Source organism: Carassius gibelio, chromosome B14, assembly GCF_023724105.1.
Source record: "Carassius gibelio isolate Cgi1373 ecotype wild population from Czech Republic chromosome B14, carGib1.2-hapl.c, whole genome shotgun sequence".
NCBI lineage: Eukaryota > Metazoa > Chordata > Actinopteri > Cypriniformes > Cyprinidae > Carassius > Carassius gibelio.
In genome coordinates, this window is record NC_068409.1 from 775350 (window position 1) to 800516 (window position 25167).

The following is a 25167-nucleotide window of genomic DNA, read 5'->3' on the forward strand; positions in this document are numbered from 1 at the left end:
TGGAACACATCTTCTGAGGCAGCGCTCTACCCCACACTCTAATTAAGGCCATGTATGCCAAACTGTAAATAACCCAAGAAATGATACCCCTCAGAGCTCAGAAGCCCAAAACGCAGGACGGTGCCGATTGAGATGGTTCGAAATAACTTATAAGATGAATATACAAGTTCCAGTCATCATGCAAATTCTATCCTCTCCTGAGAAAAACAAAGCCATGAGCAGGCCAAGCCCTCCATGAGTCTGTTAAGTCCTTTACTCTTACAATAAAAACCATCCAGCTGGGTCCACACAGCTTGACCATTGAGCACAAACCATTCATCTCCTCTGTGACCAGTTAACTTTGTATCCCTGTTTTCCAGGCTTTTTAAAACTTGGTGTGTGGTGTTTCTAGAGGGAGGTTTCCAAATGGAGTATTTTAATAGTTTAATGAGATGATAATTAAATAATTGTGTCCTGGGTTTTATGATGCATTTCTTTGCAAAGTTCCTTTACAGACACAACAGGACTCTTAACATGGCTCATCATCAAAATATATTTTACAGGACAACAGGCTCTATTAGCACATGCTCAGAAGGGTTAAATTAACTAATAAAAAAAAAAAATTTCTGCTATTTGCCTGTTTAAACGACTCATGAGAAATACACAGAAAGTTAATGAGTGTCGTAATTTAAACACAGATGTTGTGTACTGGGCCATCTCTTGTTTTCTAACCAGGTAGAAAACCTTTACTTTTTTCATTCATTCGTTCATTCATATATATATATATATATATATATATATATATATATATATATATATATATGGAGCCCAAGACCGGTTTCCCACTGAAGCTAAGCATGGCTGAGTCTGGTCAGTACCTGGTCCTAGTGCCCCATTGTAGTGATGGGGACACTATACTGTCAACAAGCACTGTCCTTCGGATGAGACGTTAAACCGAGGTCCTGACTCTCTGTGGTCATTAAAAATCCCTGGATGTCTTTCGAAAAGATGGTGTGACCTCAGCATCCTGGCTAAATTCGTCCATTGGCCTCCGACCATCATGGCCTACTAACAATCCCCATATCTTCTGATTGGCTTCATCACTCTGTCTCCTCTCCACCAGTAAGCTGGTGTGTGGTGGGCGTTCTGGAGCACTATGGCTGCCGTCGCATCATCCAGGTGGATGCTGCACACTGGTGGTGGATGAGGTTTTCTCTCTCTCTCTCTCTCTCTCTCTCTCTCTATATATATATATATATATTTTATACTGTATTCTATATATGGTTACTTTTGACTTGTACAGTATTATAATATACACAAAGAGCATTGGGATATTATTGAATATAATATTGAAATATCGGTATCAGCCCCTTTTTTTTAAACACCATAATATTTTATGTCCACCATTTTAAATGAGCCTTGGCCCAGAGAAAACACCTGCACTTCTGGATCATGTTTAGATATGGCTTCTTTTTTCACCTATAGAGTTTTAGCCAGCGACGGCGAATGGCACGGTGGATTGTGTTCACGACAATGTTTTCTGGAAGTATTCCTGAGCCCATGTTGTGATTTCCATTACAGTAGCATTCCTGTATGTGATGCAGTGCCGTCTAAGTGCCCGAAGATCACGGGCATCCAGTATGGCCTTGACCCTTACACACAGAGATTGTTCCAGATTCTCTGAATCTTTGGATGATATTATTCACTGTAGATGATGATAACTTCAAACTCTTTGCAATTTTTCTCTGAGAAACTCCTTTCTGATATGGCTCCACTATTTTTCGCTGCAGCATTTGGTGATCCTCTGCCCATCTTGACTTCTGAGAGACACTGCCACTCTGAGAGGCTCTTTTTATACCCAATCATGTTGCCAATTGACCTAATAAATTGCAAACTGATCCTCCAGCTGTTCCTTATATATACATTTAACTTTTCCGGCCTCCTATTGCTACCTGTCCCAACTTTTTTGGAATGTGTAGCTCACATAAAATCCAAAATGAGCCAATATTTGGCATGATATTTCAAAATGTCTCATTTTCAACAGTTGATATGTTATCTATATTTTTTACTCACAATTTGTACAGTGTCCCAACTTTTTTGGAATCGGGTTTGTGTATATATATATATATATATATATATATATATATATATATATATATATATATATATATATGGGTCCAGTAGTGACTTTTTATTGAAAAAAAAAAAAAAACAGAAATCTGCCTTTAATTATAAGTATTATTTTATAATATTTTATACTAGTATTATTTTAGTATCACTATTACTAGATACTAATATAGATTTACTAATATTTTGCAATTAGTTCTTATCTTCTTATTTATCTTCTGTTTTATTTTGAATGTTAAAGTTTTGACAATTTTGTGTTTATAATTTTCATTAGTTCTTTTTTATATATCTATATAATTTTTATTAATTCATATTTTTTCTTATATTTGAAATAATTTCAGTTAATGTGTATTTCAACTATGGATTTAAAAAAAAGTTTTAACTATAATAACCCTGCTTTTATGTCTTTACTAGATACATTTGTATAGCTTTGCAATGTGATAAAAACATTTTTAAAATAACTGATATATAAATGTAGTCTCTCAATTATAACGAGGTCATAAAATGGCATGGAAATATAGAATTGTCATCAAGTCAAGAAGAACAGCTTTTTGTTGCAAGTCAATTTAGCTAAATAATTTTTTTCTTTTTTAAATATATTTAGATTATTTATAATGCCACCACAGCAGGCAACTCTAAAAATACTAATTGCACATAGCATGACAAAATATTATTATTACTTTGGTCAGAAACATAAGGAGAAGAAATTTATCATGAGGCTGTTCTTTCTGTACAGTAATCAACAAACACACACACACACACACACACACACACACACTGCTGAGAGCAAGAAAAGGGTCATTTGATCTTCTCAGGGCAGCAGGCGCCACAGAAACTGTTAACAAAGATAGGGCATTTTCCTCAAAGAACAGAAAAAAAAAAAATCATGATCTAGAATACACTTTTGTTTCTTGTAATAGTTTATTCTTACAGGCCTTGAAATGTTTACAATTAATTTCCAGACAAGTTGGTGGTTAGATCATAGGCTACTGTTAAAATAGTACATATATTTACATGCAGCAATGATTATATATGGGCACCTGCCAATTTATTTTCTTTTTCTTATATCTCCCGAAATATATTCAATCAGTCAACCGTGATTTTGTGGTTCTCGAAATGTTTAAAATAAGAAAACATAGGTAAACAACAGCATTAACAACTAAAACGTTTGAAAACATTTAACTTAAAGAGGTACTTATCATTCTTCGTGTTTTTGAAAACAGAAAATGTAAACACTACGTGAAACGTAGAATATTTAGGCATTATGTCAGCTCGATACTCTGAATATTATTAGAGCACTATTAAATGTTCTGGAGTTATCTTCTTTTACATTACAAAACAACATTTAAAAAGCCATACTACTATAAACAACCAAATAACAAATCGCCAGCTACTCAGATTAACATTATTCACTGATTTTAGCGGAAAGTGATGGAGATGTTCGCTTCCCAAACTTCCCAAACAACCGCGTTGTCGCGCACGCGCAGTCAACTAAAAAACCGACAAAAAGCCTCAACGGAATCAAATTCGCTCATTAATACGTTAACGCAGATATGTACTTACAAAGTGAAGAAACCCCTAGAGATATCTGGCCATCCTTAAGCGAGCGAAACATCAGGGACCTTTATAATGACTTTCTCCAGTGTCTCCAATGTGTGTGATTGCAGGATGAGGCTCAACATCGCCCTCTGTCTTCGACAAAGCACGCTTTCAAAACCTGCTTCTGCTTCAGGAGCGAAGAAGAACAGCCTACACACGAGGCTAATTTAATGTACATTTGGAAAGACTTTAAAAGACCGTTGTGAAAAAAAAGTTGACACATGATTGGAGTGAATATGAGCTTTATTTAATCAATTCTTCATTAATAGCAGGAAATGCACTGTGTAGTTTCATTTCGAAAACACCACAAATTCTTAAAAGAGAATGATTACATCAGCATCTGCTAACTATTTCTAACTAACCATAGCAATACAGTAGGCCTAGTATTAAGGATCAGGACTGGTGGTTCTCACTGTTCTAATATTAGTGTTTTACTGTTGTTTTTCTTCAGTAACCCTTGCTTTTAAACCACTGGGCTCTGGCGACAACATCATTGGAGTAATCACCGCCGGTGGTGGCCACGTCTATGCGCTCATACGTTTGGATATTCTTCAAGCCTGCGTTGTAGGCTGATATTCCCCCTGAAACAGATATTATACCACATCTGAGACTTGAGAGTTACGTGACGAACTTGTATTTTGTATTTTTATGCTATTTATATTTATTTATCTCCGTGTAAACCCAACCTACCTTTAAAGCACTGCTCTTGAGTCCAGTTGGGGAATTTTACTTTAATTTCTTTAATGAAGCTAATGAGTATCTCAGTAGCTTGAATGATATGCAGCTCACTGTCCCATGTACCAGTTAGAGAGTGGTAGCGTTTGTCAACCTAAAAGAAACATAATCAAAAGAGAAAGATTCAAAATTTTCAGAAATATTGAACGTACTTGAGAGCATATTTCGTGCTTGTATAAAAATGTCTTGCATGGGATATCTACAACTTACAGTTACGAGTCAGCTTTAGTTTATACTCACACACCTTAAATCTTATCTCATGACTCCTGTGCTTTCTTATGTTACTATATTTTGAAATAGAGTAAATCAGTTCTTTTGACCAACCTGCATGAGGCCAAAGCAATAGCCTTTGTTGCACCATCCATCCTTCAGGATGGCTCCGGCTCTGGACTCTCTGGATATGATGGCAGCAATCACAGCTGGGTCCATCTGCTTTGCTCTGGCAACTTTAGTGATCATACTCTTGTATTTCTCCACCCGGACCAGATCAATCTCAGCCAGTTTTTTGGAGGCTTCAACCCCTATGATAAGTTGGAAATGTTAATACATACTGTGTAACGTGGTGCACTTTGCTTATATTGGCAAATAAAACAAAAGAGTCATATGTGATCAGAACATATCCATGCATTCTCACCCTTTATGGTTAATTTGTCTAGTTTTGCTGTCACCTCTGATGCACCGGTGGTGTCTATTTTCAGGATGTCTCCATAAAGGCATGCTAGAAACAACATAGAAAATATCACCTGAAAACCTTGAATAATTATTTATGGGGAAAATGTATGCTGTGCTCACAATATATATGTGTGAAAAAGGTCAGAACCAAATATTATAAGACTTACCCATGATGCTGATGTAGAACCTCTGTGGCAGAGCAAGTCACTGAGTTTTGATTAGACTTGACACTAAATCAGACCTCAGCAGGACCTTATTATATATGATCATAGAGGGAGTGGTTTCTCATTTTTCCCAGATTTTTTCCCACTAAGGTGTGGAGAAATGTAATTTTACAAAATCTGCAACTGTGAAGTTTACTAAAATCTCTCTCTCTCTCTCTTTAAAAATTGTGATCATATTATTAGATCACACCCAAGCAAGTGACTCATTAAGTGGGAAAATTTATCAGGTGGAGGCTTCATAAACCTCAAAAAGGTAGAACCACTTTTGATGAATGTAGTCAATGACAAATGAAAGTAAAACTGTGGGAAAGTTTTGGTTTGTGTGGAAATGTCAGCACTTGTGCCAGTGAAAAATAAATAATAAAAAAAATATGCCAAATCTGCTATTTCTGCTTGCAGACAAGAGGTTGAGCAGCTGGCTGTCTGGTGCAATCTTAACAACCTGGAGCTGAAAGTGCTCAAAACAGTGGAGATGATCGTGGACTTTAGGAGAAACCCCCCTGCATTCCCCCCACTCACCATCATGAACAGCCCTGTGACTGCAGTGGAGTCATTCAGATTCCTGGGAACCAACATCTCTTAGGACCTGAAGCGGGACAATCACATTGACTCCATTGTTAAAAAGGCCCAGCAGAGGTTGTATTTCCTTCGCCAGCTGAGGAAGTTTAACCTGCCACAGGAGCTGCTGAAACAGTTCTACTCAGCCGTCATTGAGTCTGTACTGTGTACTTCAATAACTGTCTGGTTTGGTTCAGCTACAGAATCAGACATCAGAAGACTACAGAGAACGGTTCGGACTGCTGAAAGGATTACCGGTACTCCCCTGCCCACCCTTCAAGAACTGTATACATCCAGAGTGAGGAAAGAGAATCAGAAAATCACTCTGGCTCCTTCAAATCCAAGTTACCCCATCTTTGAGCTTTTGCCATCTGGCCGGCGCCTCAGAGCCGCAAATACCAGGACAGTCAGGCACAAGAACAGTTTCTTCCCCAGGGCAATCTACCTCATGAACAGTTAAATGTTACCCACTTATTCAATAAATGCAATATACTTATATTTATTTGTTACCCCTCTATCCTAGTACATCCCTGCATCTTATTCAATCCTATTCCATTATCATTTATAGCATAATTGTTTATACACTTATTTAATTGCAATAAAGCTCTTTGTGATTCTGATTCTGATTTCAAAACTTCCTTGTTTAAATGTTAACATTTGTATCAAAGCACCAGTGAAGGTAGGCTTTGAAACCTCGGCTTATTCACAGCTGGGAGTCCACTGTTCACAACAACCAAGAGGGACTCCCTTAAAAAGATACATGACATTTTTTTACCATGTAGTTAAGTAAAAATCAATGTCACTCCAGTCTTCTTCACTGTATAGTGGTTATACTGATCTGGTCTTGATATGTCATATAACTGTTAGTTCTACAATTTTAAGCACTTTTTTTTTTTTTTTTTTGGTAAGGATAGATTATTTAACCATAGCTACACAGGTCTTCGATCTGAGCATGGTTAGTCTGCACTTTTCTGAAATGAGCACATCATTTTGACTCCTTCTGTTGCCCATGTGCATTTAGGAAAGAAAAATAATATGGCGATTAAGAAGTACATCAAAGCAAAGAAGGCTAAAACTCACATACTACCTAGATCCCTAATATAATAATTTTAATATGGATATGGGAAGACCATTCTCCAGAGAGACATGAATGATACATGATTTGAGTGAATAAAAGTGTTTTATTTCATCCCAAAACACAAAACAAAAAAACTAAATTAAGAACAGTGAATATTGAATGGAATGAAAAAAAAAACTGTTGTTCAAGTAACCCTTGCTTTTGAACCACTGGGCTCTGGCAACAACATTATTAGCATAGTCACCACCTATTGTGCCCACGTCCATGCACTCATGATATTCCCTTTGAAATAGACTTAGGCGAAGGCCCTAGATGCCCCAACTTTACCAACAGAACATTAGTTGTCACAAACAAACAAATACTTGTTATGCATATCTCTTCCTGCAACCGTTGAGTTGAAACACACAAACTGAAGGAGCGGATGTTACAACCCCTCACATCCATGCACAAATCTTTTAAATACCCTCTTCCGCTTCCTCATAGGTTTGTCTAACAATCATAAACAATGAGTGACTACCTCACGCTACAGAAGCGTATGCCAATGCTACTGGTTCCACAATCCAATGAGACAACCCTTACGAAAGGAAAATATATTTACCAATATATTTTTTAAAATATATTGTGATATATTGTGATATATTATTTTCCCTTTTTATTTTCTAATATTCTATATATTTGAATACATTTAATAATATATTGATGATACATATATTATATAATATATTGCAAAATATACAAATGATTGCCGCTTTCAATATATTGCTATATATTGGAAAAAAATAAATATATATAAGAATATATGCCTAATATATTACATGATATTTTCCAATATACTGCAATATATTTTTGTTTCATAAGGGAACCACTGTTCAAAAACCTGCAATCCTTTATTGTGACCTCCGAAACAGACAATATGCTGCTCAGACAGTCTAAAATGACTAGACCGGTCTAGATAAGCATGTGAAGTGCAAATGGGACATAAAGTATGTGAATAAAGGATGTGTCTCCTGAAGAGAAAATGCTCTGAACAATGTAGAAAGCACTTTAGGCGCATAGCCACTTCGGGGTTGCAGTCTATCCGTCATGCTTACCAAACTCCAAACAAGCAGTATCCATAAAATGTGCATGTAAATCACCCACTTTCTCCGAACACATTAAAGCAAGTAAAAGCATTGGCTTAAATGAGAACACTTTCAGTTCTGTTGCATACAGCGGTTTAAAAGTTGGCATAAGCGCCAAAGACAGACCCAAGAAAGGTACCATACTTGAGCGTGAGGTGACACCATCACCACTGCCCTTTACTCAGCCCTCACACATCCTGATGAAAAAAATCTAATGTCAGATTGCTTTTAGTAGATTTTGTTCAGCTTTCAAAACAATCATCCCTCAACAGCTCATTTACAAACTGGTCCAGCTGGGGCTCAATGCCTCGCTGTGCAACTGGATGTTGGGCCCACCCTCTTCACTCTGCTGACCCATGACTGCATACTGTCACACCACTACAATCTCTTCTTAAATTTGGGGATGGCACAACTATGGTGGCTCTCATTAGCAACAGAGATGAGACAAACTACATAAGCGAGGTGAGCCATCTGGCCGGGTGGTGCAGTGACAGCGATCTCTCTGAATGTGTAGATGAAGTAGAGTGTAGTTGACTTCAGTTAAGTGCACACTCAGCATGCTCCTCTGGCCATCGATGATGCAACTGGAGAGAGTGAGAAGCACCAAGTTTCTGGGTGTGCACATCACAGAGGACCTATATATTTAATCTGTATTCATCCGTTTTGTTTTTTTGTTTTACATTCGACTGCTAGTGTTTAGTGTTATCGGTATGCACCAAGGGTCTGAGAGCAACACAATTTCAATTCTCTGTGGTGTATGTGCTGTACATGTGGCAGAATTGACAATAAAGCAGACTTTGACTTTGGTCCCGTTGTAAGGGAATGTGCTATAAGAGAGCTCTAAATAGTTCTGTCACTGGAAATCACAACTGCAACCAGAAGTACAGTGTCCTGATCTTGTGAAGCACCAACAGCATGACCTTGACTGGGGAAAAGCATATTTGTGCTTTTTTTGGCCAGTACCTTGATAGCTCATCCCCTTCCAGGGGTACACTCGTTATAAGAACAGTGGGCAAAATGAGCTTGCATTTCTCATGATTCTAGGGTCATACCCAAGAATTTGATGTTCTGTGTGAGCTGTTAGGCCCTTGACGAAAGGTCTAGCACAGAGGTCTCCAAACTCGGTTCTGGAGGGCCGGTATCCTCATAAGTTTAGCTCCAACTTGCCACAACACACCTGCCTAGAAGTTTCTAGTATGCCTAGAGTGGAGGAGTGGATCTCTGCTTGCAATTTGGGTGTGTACCGATCTGGCAAGTGGGTCAGTCTGCGTTCAAACTTAAGTGTATAAGCGCTCCTGATCATGTTCACATTGCGAAAGAGAGGTTGTAGCACAATATTGCCTAAAGCGCCCCCCAATGTTCCCTAAATGCAATGTTCTCAGAAAAAAAAACATTGTTCTACAGTGTCATGTGTGAGTGCAGGATTAGGCTCAACATCGCCCTCTGTCGTGGAGAACAAGTTATTTTATTGTAAATTTGGAAGGACTGTTTGTAAGATCATTGTGATAAATAATACACACATGTTTTGAGTAAATAAATGAACTTTATTACTATCATTACAGGAAATTCACTGCAGCTCAGTAGTTTCATTAATATTGTCATATTTTGAAATAATATAACCACTCAAATGGTTTGGAAAGATTATATTATCAATCTTATATCTATATAACTAAAGCATATTGACACAATTGGCCTAATATTAAAAATGAAGACTTGAGTTGTTGTAGTCATTAAACTAATTGAAGGTTTTTAGACCTTCATAGCTGCTGTTCTTCAATAACCCTGGCTTTTGAACCACTGGGCTCTGGCGACAACATCATTGGAGTAGTCTTTTCCAGTGGTTCTGTCATCAATTTCCTCATATGAGCTGATGGCATTCACACCTCCATTGTAGGCTGATATTCCCCCTGAAACAGACATTAAGATACAACTGAGACATGAAAATTAAGCGATAAACTTCTATTTGCCTTTATCTCTCTTTTTTATGTTTTGTGTTACTTATGTTCTTTTTTGTATTGTAAATGTTATTGTAAACCCACCTTTAAAGCATTGCTCTTGGGACCACATGGGAAATTTTGCCTTCATTTCTTTAATGAACCTAATGAGTATCTCTGTAGCTTGTGTGATATGCTCCTCACTGTCCCATGCAACGCGTGGATCTAGAGGGTGATAGCGTCTGTCAATCTAAAAGAAACACCATCAAAGAGGAGAATAATTAGAAATTTTCACAAATTTTTAAGAAACCATACATATTTTTGCATACTTTGTAACTTCTCCTTGTTTAGCATGATACATCTGTGACAATTTCTAAACTGGAGTCAGCTTGAATTCAAATCAAATCACTTTTGTCACATTCTCAAATAACTATTATGATGACTTTTGTTCTACACGCTCAAATGATAGAAGTACTTGCGCTGTCCAATCTATTAAGACTGTTTCTGTTTCCTGAATAGTGAGGTCAAAATATACATTTAATGTAGGATCTAGAAAAAAAAAATCTTATCACGATTAAACCAGAAAAATGTAAATAAAAATGAAGAAAAAACATTTTTAAAGTTTGGGCTCATAAACATTTGATCACTAACACCCAAAGCAGTTATTGTAAATGAAATGATCACAGATAATAGTTTTGATATACTCTGCTTGACTGAAACCTGGCTAAAACCAAATGATTAAATTGATCTAAATGAGTCTACTGTTACTACTGTTATAAGCATGAGCCCCGTCGGACTGGTCGTGGAGGAGGTGTTGCAACAATATATAGGGATATTCTCAATGTTACCCAGAAAACAGGATACAGGTTTAACTCATTTGAAATACTTCTGCTTAATGTTACACTGTCAGACATGCAAAAGAAATCTATTGTGCCTCTTGCTCTGGCAACTTAAAATAATTTGCTGATTTTCTCTCAGACCTATTGGTTACAGTTGATTAAGTGCTAATTGTCGGAGATTTTAGAGGGGGGTGAAATGCTATTTCATGCATACTGAGTTTTTTACACTGTTAAAGAGTTGGATTCCCATGCTAAACATGGACAAAGTTTCAAAAATTAAGTTGTACGTTTGAAGGAGTATTTTTGTTCCCAAAATACTCCTTCCGGTTTGTCACAAGTTTCGGAAAGTTTTTTTCGAGTATGGCTCTGTGTGACGTTAGATGGAGCGGAATTTCCTTATATGGGTCCTAGGGCACGTCTGCTGGAAGAGCGCGCGCTCCAGTATAGCAGAGCACTGAGAGGCTGAGCACAGACAATCATTCACTGATCAGAGTGACAGCGTCGCGGAAAGTCACAAAAGAAGTGTGTTTCTGGTTGCCAGGGCAAGACAACCCTGCACAAAAAAATTTTAGATTACCAAAAAAAAAAAAAAAACAGCATTAAGGGACCAGTGGATGGAGTTTATTTTTACAGAGCATCAACGGAGTTGTGCAAGTGTTTTTGTTTGTTCCCTGCATTTCAAAGATGCTTGTTTTACAAACAAGGCCCAGTTTGACGATGGATTTGCGTATCGTTTATTTCTTAAGGATGATGCAATCCCAACGAAAAAGGGTCACGATCATGTGTTGGAACCGCAGGCGGTGAGTAAAACTGCTTAAAATATCTCTGCCTCCTTGTTAGTGCGTCCCCTCCCATGCCGGAGACCCGGGTTCGAGTCCCGCTCGGAGCGAGTCGTTGCTGCTGCTGCTCTCGTTCAGTTTCAGCCCCGGGATCTGATTCTGTATAATAAATAAACGGCTGAATCTGACTGTTAGCCATGGTTTGTTTTGGATGATGGTTTTTTTCCCTCACGGTTATGTCACAACTTCCAAACGCTCTCAACGCAAAAGCCTACTGGCGCTCGTGATTCTTTAGCTCCGCCCACACGTCACGCCTCCAGCTGGTCGTGTTTTTCCGGGAAAAATCGGTACAGACTATCTTTCTCTTATGAATATAATAAAACTAAAGACTTTTTGGAGTTATGAAGGATGCAGTACTACTCTATAGGTACTCAAGATTAACAGGATATTGAGTGAAAATTAGCATTTCACACCCCCTTTAATATTCACGTTGATAATACAAATGATGCATTAGGGCTTACGTTTACTGACCTAATAAACTCTTTTGGAGTCAAGCAAAATGTCACCGGGCCCACCCATAGTTTTAATCATACACTAGATTTAATTATATCGCATGGAATCAATCTTACTGATATATGTAGAATATCGTACCTCAAAGTGAAGATGTTACCGATCATTTTCTTGTATCGGGGATGCTGCATATCACTGTTATTAACTATGTGGCTCAGCGTTACCATCTGGTCAGAACTATTGTTCCAGCCACCAAAGACAGATTTGCAAGTAACCTTCCTGATTTATCTCAACTGCTATTTGTACCAAAAATACACATGAACTAGACGAAATGACTGACAAAATGGGCACTATTTTCTCTAATACATTAGAAGCTATTGCCCCCATCAAATTGAAAAAGGTTAGAGAAAAAACTTTACTGTGCCATGGTATAACAGTAATACTCACTCTCTCAAGAATAAAAAAAAAACTCGTAGCCTTGAGAGCAAATGGAGAAAAACTAACTGGGAAGTTTTTAGAATTGCGTGGATAAACAGTATGCTATAGACAGGCCCTAAAAACTGCCAGGGCCGAGCATATCCACAAACTCATTGAACATAACCAAAACAATCCAAGATTTTTATTTAGCACAGTGTCTAGATTAACGAATAACCAGATGCAATCTGATTCTAATATTCCATTAACGTTTAATAGTAATGACTTTATGAATTTCTTCCCTAATAAAATAGATAACATCAGAAATGCAATAACAAATGTTGATTCTAGAGCGTTTACTGCAGCGCTTTACAACTATAGAACAGGAAGAGCTAAATAATCTTATCACTTGTATCTAAACCAACAACATGTTTATTAGATCCTGTACCCACTAAATTACTGAAAGAGTTGTTACCTGTAGCAGAAGAACCACTTCTCAACATTATTATCTCGTCGTTATCTTTAGGTCACTTCCCAAAACCATTCAACCTGGCGGTTATTAAGCCTCTTATTAGGAAACCACAACTAGATCCTAGTGAACTGGCAGAACAATTTCAAATCTTCCATTTATGTCTAAAATTTTAGAAAAAGTTGTCTGCTCAATTGAGCTCATTCCTGCCAAAAAAAAAAAAAAAAACTCTATGAAGATTTTCATACAGATTTTAGTCAGGTTTCAGGCCCCACCATAGTTCAGAAACTGCACTTGTTAAAATTACAAATGACTTGCTTCTTGCGTCAGATCAAGACTGCATTCCATTGCTTGTTTTACTTGATCTTAGTGCTTCGTTCGACACCATAGATCATGACATACTCATAGATCGATTACAAAACTATACAGGTATTCAAATGCAGGCTCTAAGATGGTTTAGATCCTACATGTCCGATCGTTACCATTTGGTTTATTTAAATGGCAAGTCCTTTCATTTATCACCAGTAAAATATGGAATGCCACAAGGATCTGTCCTAGATCCTCTTCTATTTTCAATATACGTGTTGCCCCTTGGTAATATTATTAGAAAATACGGGATCAGGAACCCTATACAATAACGCCTGACGTACCCGAGATAGCTGGAATCCAAGGAAAGCATCTGCTTAAGCGGAGAGAACCCGGTAACCAGGAGCTATCCGTACATTCAGACTGTAAAACTTGATAAAAGTGCTCGGTGAGGACCATCCTGCTGCAGCACAAATGTCATCCATTTAGGATCCACTTAGAAAAGCCTGCAATGAAGGCACTGCTCTAGTGGAATAAGCTCTAATTCCTAATGGCGAAGTAAGTCCGCGCACCTCATAGGCTAAAGATATAGGTTCCACCAACCTATGAGACATGCATTTCTTTGTGACAGCATGGCCTCTATTTTTAGGTCCAAAACAGATGAACAGCTGGTCGGACTCACGCCATGGAGCTGTACGATCAACATAAATCCTCATCACTCTGACAGGACAAAGACTTAGATCTTATAGCCCCACCTCTGCAGGAGAGAAAGCTTCCAAGAACATTTGCTGAAAGCGAAAAGGGTTTGAGGCAACCTTAGGGACATAATTAGGCCTCGGTCGCAAAAAAACTATCACAAACGAATTCCGCACCAGGCAGTAAACAGTTTCCATTTTAAGGCATATAAGCTGGGGAAATCGTGTGCTAACGTGTCCAAGCCTAGGGGCGATGGAGGGCATGGGGAGAACCATAGTGACTAATGTGTAGTCGTGCTCGACGCAAATAAGCCCACTTTCGCTTCTCCAAACACTCACCATATAAGGCTCACCATTTGGTGGTGCAACCTCCATTCCCCCTCCTCCAGGTTCTGTCTGGAGAGCAAATCCACTCAGAAGTGCCCGGGGACATGAACCACAGAAATCTGTTCTGAGACCAAAGAAGAATATTCCTCACCAGCCTGCACAGGGGCGAGAGCGTAATCCTCATTGATGATTCCGGTGCGACACAACTGCTGTGTTGTCTGACCTGATTAACAAATGACAACTGATAAGCAGACTCAAGAAATATTGGAGAAAAAAAAACACCAGCAATTCCAACCTGTTTATATGCCAGCCGAGTTGTATCACCATCCATACTCCGTGAGTTGGGAATTCTTGACAAACAGCTCCCCAACCGTCAAAGACGCATCCGTCGTGACAGTCTCGCGGCAAACACAAAACCCCAACCAAACTCGAGTTCGCAGGAATTTGGCTGACATACAAATTTTTATTGACATAACACACTTCTGTGTCACTGAAATTGTTTGATGCGGGAAACAACAGGGTGAAATCCTTTGGCTTTTCATTCACCACTGAAATGGATGCATGTGAAGCAAGCCCAGGCAGATTACAGATGATGCTGCTGCCATTAGACCCAAAAGTCTGAGGCAGAAACTCACCATCACTGAGCGATCTGCTTTAAAGTGGGGCAGTCATGACGTGAGAGACTGAACGTGCGGGATAGACATCTTGCCATCATCGCGTGAGAGTCCAAGACTATTCCCCAAAAGGTTATCTGCTGAGAGGGGATTAAAACACTCTTCTGGAAATTTGTGCGTAAGCCCAGGCTGTTTAGATGATTCAACACAAGGTCCTGATGAGAGTGTGCTTGAGTCTGTGATTGTGCTAACACCAGCCAATCGTCCAGGTAATTTAATACACAAATGCCCTGGAGCCGCAACGGGGCCAGAACGGTGTCCATGCATTTTGTAAATGTTTGAGGAGCCAAGACAAAGCCGAAGGGAAGAACATGGTATTGATACGCTTTGCCCTCTAAAGTGAAAATGAGGAACTTCCTGTTCCTCTTGTTGATCTGAATATGAAAATATGCATCCTTCAGATCGATCGTGACAAACCAATTGTTTGGTTGAATCTGAGACAGAATAGACTTTAGCATCAACATCTTGAGTCTGCTCATCCCGAGTGCAAGATTAAAACGGTGTAAATACAATATCGGTCGTAAACCGCCACCTTTTTTCGGTACAACAAAATAGCGGCTGTCAAAACCTAACTCTATCTGAGAGGGGTGTACTTATTTTATAGCCCCTTTGCTCAGCAGAACTGACATCTCTTGCTGCAGCACTGCGATTTCCTTTGACTTCACAATCGTGTGAAGAATTACGCAGAAAGGAGTTGGGCTTTTCCAAAACTGAATGGTGTATCCGTGATTGTGTGTAACACCCATTATGAAATGCCAGGCATGTGTTCCCGCGTGGCCTGGAAAAGCATTAGTGGTTTAAAAGCCTCCAGCTGCAGCGTTTCCATATGCTTTAAAATATCTAACCACTGAAGGCTCACAGCGTCCATAGGAAAGGGAAGCGCATGTGTCAAAGTCACTGCGTTGTTTTGTTTAAAATCCTGAAGCGAGTCCACGGCAGGATTTAATCCAACAAGATGAACATCGGGCCCTGCCACTAGTGAGAAAACGGTAGCTGTGTGGGCCATCATAAACGGGCTGTCTTTGCCAGCCCCTTGAGCCGTCCCTCAAACTCTGAAAGCCGGATTGCGTAGAGTGTCTGAGGGGGCGCTCAAAGTGGTAGCTCGATCCAATGCTGCTCAAGGCGTGAGGACGAGAGGCTTTTGCCGTTTTTCACTGTTGCTGGAACCGAAGGAAAAACTCTTGCAGTTCTTTCACAGCCTCGGGTTTGATACCATCTCGCCTTTGAAGCAAGAAGGGGGCGAGACTTCCAAGCCATGGCCGAATTAGGCACGAGAGTCTCTTCCGCTGGTGGCATTGTGTATAGCGACGGTCCACCATGTCCGGAATGGTTGCGAAATCCACAGCCGCAGCGTTTGTAATGTGCGCCGAGTAAGGCTGTTTCCAGGACCTCGAAACCTCATGGTGGAGGTCCAGAAAAAAGGGCAAAGGCCTAAGGGGCTGTGCAGACATATGACTGGTTAGAAAATGGCTGTCCAGCTTAGATTAAGGTTGGGCTTCGGCCTTCTCAACCTCCCAATCCAGCCCCAGTTTATCCACTGCGTGGGAAACCATGTCCAACAGCTCGCTGTAGGAGGGGGATGCATGCTTCTCCTGTCCGCTAGGAGAGAGAGAGAGCTGCATGTGTCAGCCATGGAGTCTGACTCCAAAGCCGTGTTGGACAAAACATCATCATCATGTGGCCCACAACCGAAGGCCAATCATAGGCCACCGGGATGGGTTGTAGATCCTCATTTGCAAAAACAACGGGTTCCACAAAGTTTTTGACTATTTCTTGCACTCGAGTCAGGGAGAGTGAGTGACGTGGAGAGAAGTACAGCGCAACGCTGTCCTAGTAATCCATGTCGCACATGTCTCCACAAGCCATCGCCTCGTGCTGTGCCTTGGCACGGTGGTGGTTGGATGCTGGAGCAACCTTAGAAAATACACAACACTTTAAGACGCAGACTATCACAGTAATGACAAGAAGAAATGCCACTAAGCGATGCCAATGTAAATGATGCAGGCCCAAACACACTATGCACCTTGCTTGCGCCCCCCCCCCCATGATAAACCTGCCACATGGCTCCTTGCACTTCCCGAAAACTCATTGCGTCCGCAAAGAGGAGTTGAACACTGCTCGATGAAGAAAGTCAGAGAACGTGAGATGCTTTTCTTAAAGAGCACCTAATATGGCATTTAAAATGTTCCAAATATTGTTTTAGAAGTCCCCAACAACAGTTTTGCATGCATGCAATGACAAAAAAGACTTTCGTTTTCTTATAATATGCATTTATTTTTACCTGTTTTGACAGCGATTCTCAAATGATTCGTTTAGTGATTCACTTTTTCAAAACCCGCCTCTACGTGATGTTCATATTGTAAAAGCACAATCAGTCTTTGTTCGCATTGACTCGATGCATAAACATAACGTTTTTACCAAAAAAAAAAAAAAAGCAGTAACGTTACGTTACTACGAGGTATGACTCTATTCTTAAAGAAAACTCCAAAAACAACAACAAACAATTCACATATCTCAATACAATTGTAGAAGCTAAACGGTGCTTTCACAACAAACCAAACAATCATTAAGCATGCTACATAAAATATAAAAGCAACAATTATTAATAACACTTACAGGTTATTATACGGAGGAGGAAGCTGATGCAAATACACTTGGAAACTGAACCAGGCTGTTTAGATGATTCAACACAAGGTCCTGATGAGAGTGTGCTTGAGTCTGTGATTGTGCTAACACCAGCCAATCGTCCAGGTAATTTAATACACAAATGCCCTGGAGCCGCAACGGGGCCAAACGGTGTCCATGCATTTTGTAAATGTTTGAGGAGCCAAGACAAAGCCGAAGGGAAGAACATGGTATTGATACGCTTTGCATTTATTTTTACCTGTTTTGACAGCGATTCTCAAATGATTCGTTTAGTGATTCACTTTTCAAAACCCGCCTTTACGTGATGTTCATATTGTAAAAGCACAATCAGTATTTGTTCGCATTGACTCGAAGCATAAACATAACGTTTTTACCAAAAAAAAAAAAAAAAGCAGTAACGTTACGTTACTACGAGGTATGACTCTATTCTTAAAGAAAACTCCAAAAACAACAACAAACAATTTACATATCTCAATACAATTGTAGAAGCTAAACGGTGCTTTCACAACAAACCAAACAATCATTAAGCATGCTACATAAAACATAAAAGCAACAATTATTAATAACACTTACAGGTTGTTATACGGAGGGGGAAGCTGATGCAAATACACTTGGAAACTGAACCTTCCTTCAATATCAGCCGGCTCGCGAATCCAAGTTTGATTGCAAGTTGGTAAAGCAATCATTTTCAAAATGGCGTGAACAAAGCACAAGGCTCGGACTATACTTCTGTGGTACAGTTGTATATATGAATTGTACCCAGACAGCAACATAGTGTTGGCCCAGATTCGGCACACATCTGGCCCATGTGAAATCCATGCGGGCTAGATGTGGGCCGGATATGGGCCAAAACTGCTTGCTGTCTGGGTAGCCACTTAGTCTTCAAATGCTCATCCTTGGGCAGATAAAAAAAGTTTGCTTTTGAGTCCCACTTCAGAACACAGCGTCTCGTCGCCATGTTGTTTTCTAGTTTTCACTGGCGTCTTGGAGCGCAATAAGTGGGCATATCGTATTCAAATAACTTGACAAGTTGACGTCATCTAGTCAGAGAAAAAGCTTCGGTCTTCTAACGATTCATAAAAATGACTCAGAGTCGACTCTTACTTTTGAAAGACAATAACTTTATATATAACTTTGCAGGATGTTTTTGTTCACTTAGATCTATGTTACACACTACATAAAAGGTAAATTTCAAAATTCCGTGATAGGTGCTCTTTAATGCAAAGAAAATTTGCTTTACAGGAAATTAAATCCAAGTGAAACAGCGGCACTACTATGCATACACATGAATAGGGCAGTGCCAAGCACTATTTGGCCGATGATATTGGCGGGATGGTACAGGGCTTCAGACATTCGTCAGGCCATCCTTAAAAATATTCTTGTTTGCCGTAACCCGACCGACCGTGTCAGTTTAGGACAGACTAAATTTTTTCGTAGTCCAACCGACTTGCCGATTGTAAATTTGCGTCAAGACCATCCAATTTTTTTTTACTCTTCAAACAACTAATACAAAAGCAATAAAATAATATTAATTATATTTAAGTATTGTAAATATATAAATTGCCTAGGCCTACATACAAACAAAGACTACGTTCTTTCTTTAAAAAAAACCTGTGATGTCATCTATGTTTACACGGATGTCACACTATGGCCTGTGCGTTCGCTTCATTTAATACTCTCATTCATTGTCAGAGTCAACGGTTCGTGCTTGGTAATGATGGCTGAACAAAATGTTCATGGTCACTGTTCAAAGTCATACGGGTTCGGGCAACATAATACATCTAAAAAATGCATTAAAACAGCTTGACACCACTTTAACTTGGCACGAAGTTCTGGAAAAACTGTGCACAGATCTTTTCCCATCCCTTCTCCCGTCTAGTCTAAAACTGTGTCCATGTCGACTGTCATTTTATGTTAGAAAATCTATTGCACGAATCAATTGGACCAACCAAGTTTGGAAAACGAAAATAGGAAATTGACTTTAACGACCTTCTCTTGGAGCGCGTCTAATGACTTTAACGACCTTCTCTTGGAGCGCGTCTAATGACTTTAACGACCTTCTCTTGGAGCGCGTCTAATGACTTTAACGACCTTCTCTTGGAGATGCAGCAACTGCATCTTCGGACACACACGCATAACAACAAATAATACTTCTGCACATTGTTTCTCTGTTTACAACAGAAATGTTAATTCTGCCAGTATTCAGACAGTTTCATGCATACAGATAGGCCTACAGATTCGGACTAGAATTGCCTAGGGCTGTCAAAATAGCTGAAAAACTAAATTCAAATTTTTTACTTAAATATGATCAAAATTCGAATTGTTTTCAAAATTGATTTAAATTGCATAATTTCAGTTAGGATGATTATCTTCTGAGGCCTCAAGATATTACTGCACGTTTATTCAAAGCATTAGAATACATGACAACATAATATCTAAAATAATTTTTATGAACCAATTATCATTAATTAAGTTGCTTAAAGAACTATAAACAAAAGAGCATCATATAAGCATGCATTGTTAAATAAATAAAAAGGGCGGAAAACCAGTCACACAGAATACATACTTTGAAAGTTGTGTAGACACGGCTGTTCGCGTGGCGAGATGGAATGGAACACAGACTGTGAAGTACCGGGGCTCATAAGGCAGCTTCCTTAATGCACACCTAAAATTCAAATACAACGTTTTTGCATTCGAATGTGGATTTTTATTTTAAATTTGACGAATATTTGAAATTCGATTTTTTTTTTGAGACAGCCCTAGAATCGCCTATGGGATTTTTTTTTGTTGTTAACATTTCTAATCGTAAACACAGCCATGTTGAAGCCTGTAGTAAATGTTTTGCATTATGGCAATCCACTCTGCTTATTGTTTTTCGAAAATGTTGCACTCCTGTTTGTCATTGTACACGTAACTTAACGGCAATAAATCATCAGAAATAATGGTCATTACATTCGTCCTGCCTGTTGTCCATGGATTTACCTATATTTAGTGTTATTTGCCGTATAAAACTTATTTAGACATGCAAAATCGGTTTTACAATGGATTCAATGAACACTTTTCACTCAAATCAAACAATTTTTTTTCACAAAAGTGACAACCCAAGAAAGCAAAGTAAATGGTCTCTCATTTGTAGGTTGCATTGATATCTAGTGGTGGATGCAAGTAAAACCGTATAACAGTACCTCATTTTTTTTCTTCTCACCTGAAATTCAAAGATTTTAATTTGTTTGAGATTTATATAGCCTGCATCAAAATGAGGCTTGCAATTATTTGAAGATCCAGTCAGTGACGTCACGATATGCTAATTGTTTAAATTCATACCTACATCATCGCCATCAGCCACATTTAGTTCTTTTTTTTTTTTTTTTTTTATTGAAACCATTGAGACCAACCTACAGACCCCCCTTTTTTTATTACTGTTACTGCAAACCAAAATATTTTTAAGGATGGCCTCACACCAAGAGGGGTTCCCATATGGTGACGTCACTGCAGCATCGAAGTGATCTATGAAAGGAAACTGAAAAATAATAATTTTTCAATAATAAATAATAATTTTCAAACAAGATAATGTAAAGATACTGTTGACCTTAAACTGGAATGTCTTACTTTCCTAATTATCCTAATTATATATTAGCCTAAGTATATTCATTACTTAGTCAGAAGAACACAGACTGCATGAAAGCAGGTTTGATGAATCAGTGGTCTTGTGTTTGAAAGTTAGACTCCTAAAAAACACTTTTGCTCACATGCAAACCAGTGCGCACCACGTATATGTAGGACCATACTCCCAGGGGCACGGAAACAAAAAAATCCCATAGGTGGGACTGTACTGCTCAAAAAGCTAATAGTGTTCAACGTCTGTTTACATCATGAACTGAATTTTACTGTACATTTTTATGCCATATGTACATCAATTTAACATTTCGATTGACCACTGACACAATACTACTAAATATTGTAGAAACATAATTTTGATTATGTGTGATTAGTATCGTGAAAAGTGCTATACAAATAAACTTGAATTGAACTGAACATTTAATTGATCCAAACAGTTCTGTGGTATTGCGTCCAATTGGTCCGACAAGAGTGGAATTGTCATGAGGGAAAGTGCTTTCCGTTTCAGTTTCTGCTTATAAGCAGGCATGAGCAGAACAGATTATTTTCAATATCTGATTTTTTTTTTTTAATTTTTAGTATTATTTTATTTTGAAACAGAGTAGATCTGTTCATCTAACCAACCTGCATGAGGCCAAAGGCATAGCCATGATCACCCCATCCTTCCTCCAGGACGTTTCCGGCTCTGGTCTCTCTGGATATGATGGCAGCAATCACAGCTGGGTCCATCTGCTTTGCTCTGGCAACTTTGGTGATCATACTCTTGTAGTTCTTCATCCGGTCCAGATCAGTCTCAGCTAGTTTTTCGGAGGCTTGAACACCTTTTCAAGATTAAATCATTGTTATAATTGTATTACATATTGCTATATATTGCTATAATTTGAATCCAGACATGCTTTCTCACCATTTACGTTTAATCTGTCTTGATTAGCTGTTTCCTGTGATGCACCGGTGGTGTCTATTATCATGATGTTTCCATAAATGCATGCTAGAAAAAAACATGGAAAATAAACATGGAAGTTAGTAAATTATTGTATACAGAATATGTATACAGCATTACACTAACCCAAATTCCTCCTAATTTTTCAGATAATAGAAAAACAGTCAGCACCCAATGTATCAAGTTATACAACTTAATATGTAACTTACCCATGGTTTTTACTTGGGACTACTGTGAAAGAGCAATTCTGAATGATGAGCCTTCAGAATCAGGACCTGATTATACAGAATATGATGACAGAAGGAGTGGTTTCTTTTTGTTTTTCCCAGAAGTTCTTCCAACTATAGTGTGGAAAAATAAATAACCACTTTTGATGAATATTAAAAAAAGTGAAATCTTATTACTTGTACCAGTGTAAATTCATACCAGATTTAAACTTTTCTGATCAAATGGTTGTAGGACTTTTAGTTAATGGCCCAAATAGCAAAAAATTGATAAATCTCTGAATAGAGCCTACTCTTCCCTCTATATATTTTACTTGAAACAATTTTTTTTTATATGATGCATTGCAAACATTTTGTAATATACAATATTACATTTATTTTCAAATAAATAAATAAATACATTTTATGAATTATTTTATTCTAGTCTATATAGGCAGAGGGTGAACCAACTAAAAAGGCTAATAGTAGTGTAATGTTAGTTTAACCTGTTAACTATAATCGGTTATTATCTGTGAGCCATAATAGTTGAGTATAATCAACAGTTTCCATTTAATTTTCACTTTATTCGACAGAGCCGTTATACAGTTAGTCCACACTTTTAATCTATTTTTCACTTTCACTTTATTCGAGAAAGCCCTAATGCAATTTGTACACACTTTTTATTTTCACTTTATTCAAGACAGCCTTAATACAGCCTTGTCCAAACTTTTCACTTAATTTTATCTTTAACATTATTCGTGACATCCGTAATAGACTTGATTTCGTTTATTATTCAGGGACAGGCGGAAAGTGGAAAATCAAGGCCCATAGGGCTAATAGTAGCCCACTACGCATATCATAAATTATAGGCTCAGGCTACAGAAAGCTGGCAAAGAAGAACATTATGACAGTTCAGCGCGAGTTCAAGCATTCTCAGAAAACTCATCTTATAGCCCTAATCAATGAAAATAGGAAATTAATCTCTCACTTACATCGTACATAGATCTGCAATCTGTCATGCAGTTAACTGGTCATTCAGGAGCAGCGGGACTTTCGCTATCGCGAAACGAGTCACCCATATCAGGAGGTTTATTTGAGCGCTCATAACCGACGTATATGGCAAGCCGAGTTAACATTTAATCTATAAACTGCACTGCATCTAATTTAACGTTACTAGTACTTATTTTATAGATACTAGTATATTTTCCACTAAGTACTATACTTATTCATCAACTACTATTGCTTCTTTTTAGCTACTAGTGCTTATTCTTCAGCTACTCGTGTCTTTTGTAAAGTTACAAGTAGCCTACTTGTTCATTAGATAATAATATTTATTCTTTAGCTACTAGTATCTTTTGTAAAGTTACTAGTACTTATTTATTTGATACTAGTGCTTATTTATTAGGTACTAATATTTATTCATTAGATACTAGTACTTATTGATTAAATACTAGTATTTATTTATTAGATACTAGTATTTATTTATTATATACTTGTAGTTAATTCAATAGTGACTAGTAACTTTTATATTGTTACTAGTAACAAATGTGACCAATCACGGAAAGTAGGGTCACAAGTCAGTTCTGGGGCATTTTGAGTTATTCACATATTCTGAAAGTGTAGTCTGCAAGCTTTCCAACGATGTGTAACACATGGAAATCTGATAATATTTGGAGAAGTTGTAGCAATTTGAATGTAGGCACTCAAAAAAGCTCAAAAAGCAGAAAATAGCCTCTAAAGATTGTGCAGTTCTCACCTGTTCTCACTGCTGCGAGTGACAATGGGGCTCATTTACATCTCATTTAGATGCCTCGAATGAAATAAGTAGTTCTGGCACACTTTCTCTTTGTCGGGGTCTGACATCCGAATTGTTGAAGAAGTACTTCAAAACATTTTAGGTGTAACAGTCACGGTTCAGCTCGTCTGCGATCATCTTTGCGGCGTACATCTTCATTGAATTTTGATATCAGCTATAGCCGGCCAGAGTGCTGCATAATAAGTAGCCATGCTTCCCTCGGAGGGCGGGGGCAATAACAAAACAAACAAAAGCCGGCTTATCCAGTATGGAAATACAGACAGACAATGAAATGCCCCTACTGCATGCTAGAATCTCCGACAAACAAGCTGATTTCAACCTCAAAATGTACGCTTTTAAATATACCAATACTGCTATCTTAAACATGGAGAGGCTTCTTTGGGGAAGTCGTGGCCCAATAGTTAGAGAGTCGGACTGGCAATCGAAAAGTTGTGAGTTCTAGTCTCGGGCCAGAAGGAATTGTAGGTGGGGGGAGTGCATGTACAGTTCTCTCTCCACCTTCAATACCATGACTTAGGTGCCCTTGAGCAAGGCATCGAACCCCCAACTGCTCCCCGGGCGCCGCAGCATAAATGGCTGCCCACTGCTCCGGGTGTGTGCTCACAGTGTGTGTGTGTGTGTTCACTGCTCTGTGTGTGTGCATTTCGGATGGGTTAAATGCAGAGCACAAATTCTGAGTATGGGTCACCATACTTGGCTGAATGTCACTTCACTTTACTTCACTTTCACTTTTGTGATCTCAACTAACAGATTCTGCAAAAAAAACGAAAATCACCAATTTAAAAAAAAAAAAAAAAAAAAAAAAAAAAACGCTTCTTTTTAAAGTTGTGCTGCCGACTTGTGTCACTGGTTTCCGTGACGGGTCACAAATGTATTTTTTTGCTATTGACTTCTATGGGGATCC

At 38.5% G+C, this 25167-nt stretch overlaps 3 protein-coding genes and 1 long non-coding RNA gene across 9 annotated transcripts in view; all 4 read right to left on the minus strand.

Annotated features, from left to right (window-relative positions):
- LOC127971106 (CRACD-like protein) overlaps positions 1–3768 on the minus strand; it is a 42521-nt gene extending 38753 nt beyond the window's left edge. The window contains exon 1 of the mRNA XM_052573908.1: positions 3670–3768. The gene's annotated coding sequence lies outside the window, so the exon portion shown is untranslated. The remainder of the gene's footprint in view (positions 1–3669) is intronic.
- A 162-nt stretch (positions 3769–3930) lies between these two features.
- On the minus strand, positions 3931–5351 carry LOC127971118 (lysozyme g-like). The gene is made up of 5 exons (XM_052573933.1): positions 5280–5351; positions 5075–5158; positions 4765–4961; positions 4396–4534; positions 3931–4286 (listed from the first exon to the last, which is right to left on the minus strand). Exons 1-5 carry the CDS (start codon positions 5281–5283, stop codon positions 4153–4155), a joined length of 558 nt encoding a protein of 185 aa, XP_052429893.1. The 5' UTR covers positions 5284–5351; the 3' UTR covers positions 3931–4152.
- Positions 5352–9616: 4265 nt separating this feature from the next.
- The window catches only part of LOC127971115 (lysozyme g-like), a 47294-nt gene continuing 31743 nt past the window's right edge, over positions 9617–25167 (minus strand). For 3 of the 6 annotated variants that reach the window (XM_052573927.1, XM_052573925.1, XM_052573926.1), the window contains exons 2-6: positions 22454–22585; positions 22209–22292; positions 21929–22125; positions 10133–10277; positions 9617–10000 (exon numbers count right to left, since the gene is read on the minus strand). In XM_052573927.1, the coding sequence (XP_052429887.1) occupies positions 9867–10000; positions 10133–10277; positions 21929–22125; positions 22209–22292; positions 22454–22457 (564 nt within the window). In that variant the 5' untranslated portion in view covers positions 22458–22585 and the 3' untranslated portion in view covers positions 9617–9866. Of the gene's footprint in view, positions 10001–10132; positions 10278–21928; positions 22126–22208; positions 22293–22453; positions 22586–23439; positions 23583–25167 lie in introns of those variants that run through there. The other 3 variants (XM_052573929.1, XM_052573928.1, XM_052573924.1) reach the window with 2 other exon arrangements.
- LOC127971126 (uncharacterized) lies at positions 16933–20242 on the minus strand. Its single transcript, XR_008156752.1, has 3 exons — positions 19778–20242; positions 17925–19675; positions 16933–17321 (listed from the first exon to the last, which is right to left on the minus strand). It is a non-coding gene; the product is annotated as an uncharacterized LOC127971126 (long non-coding RNA).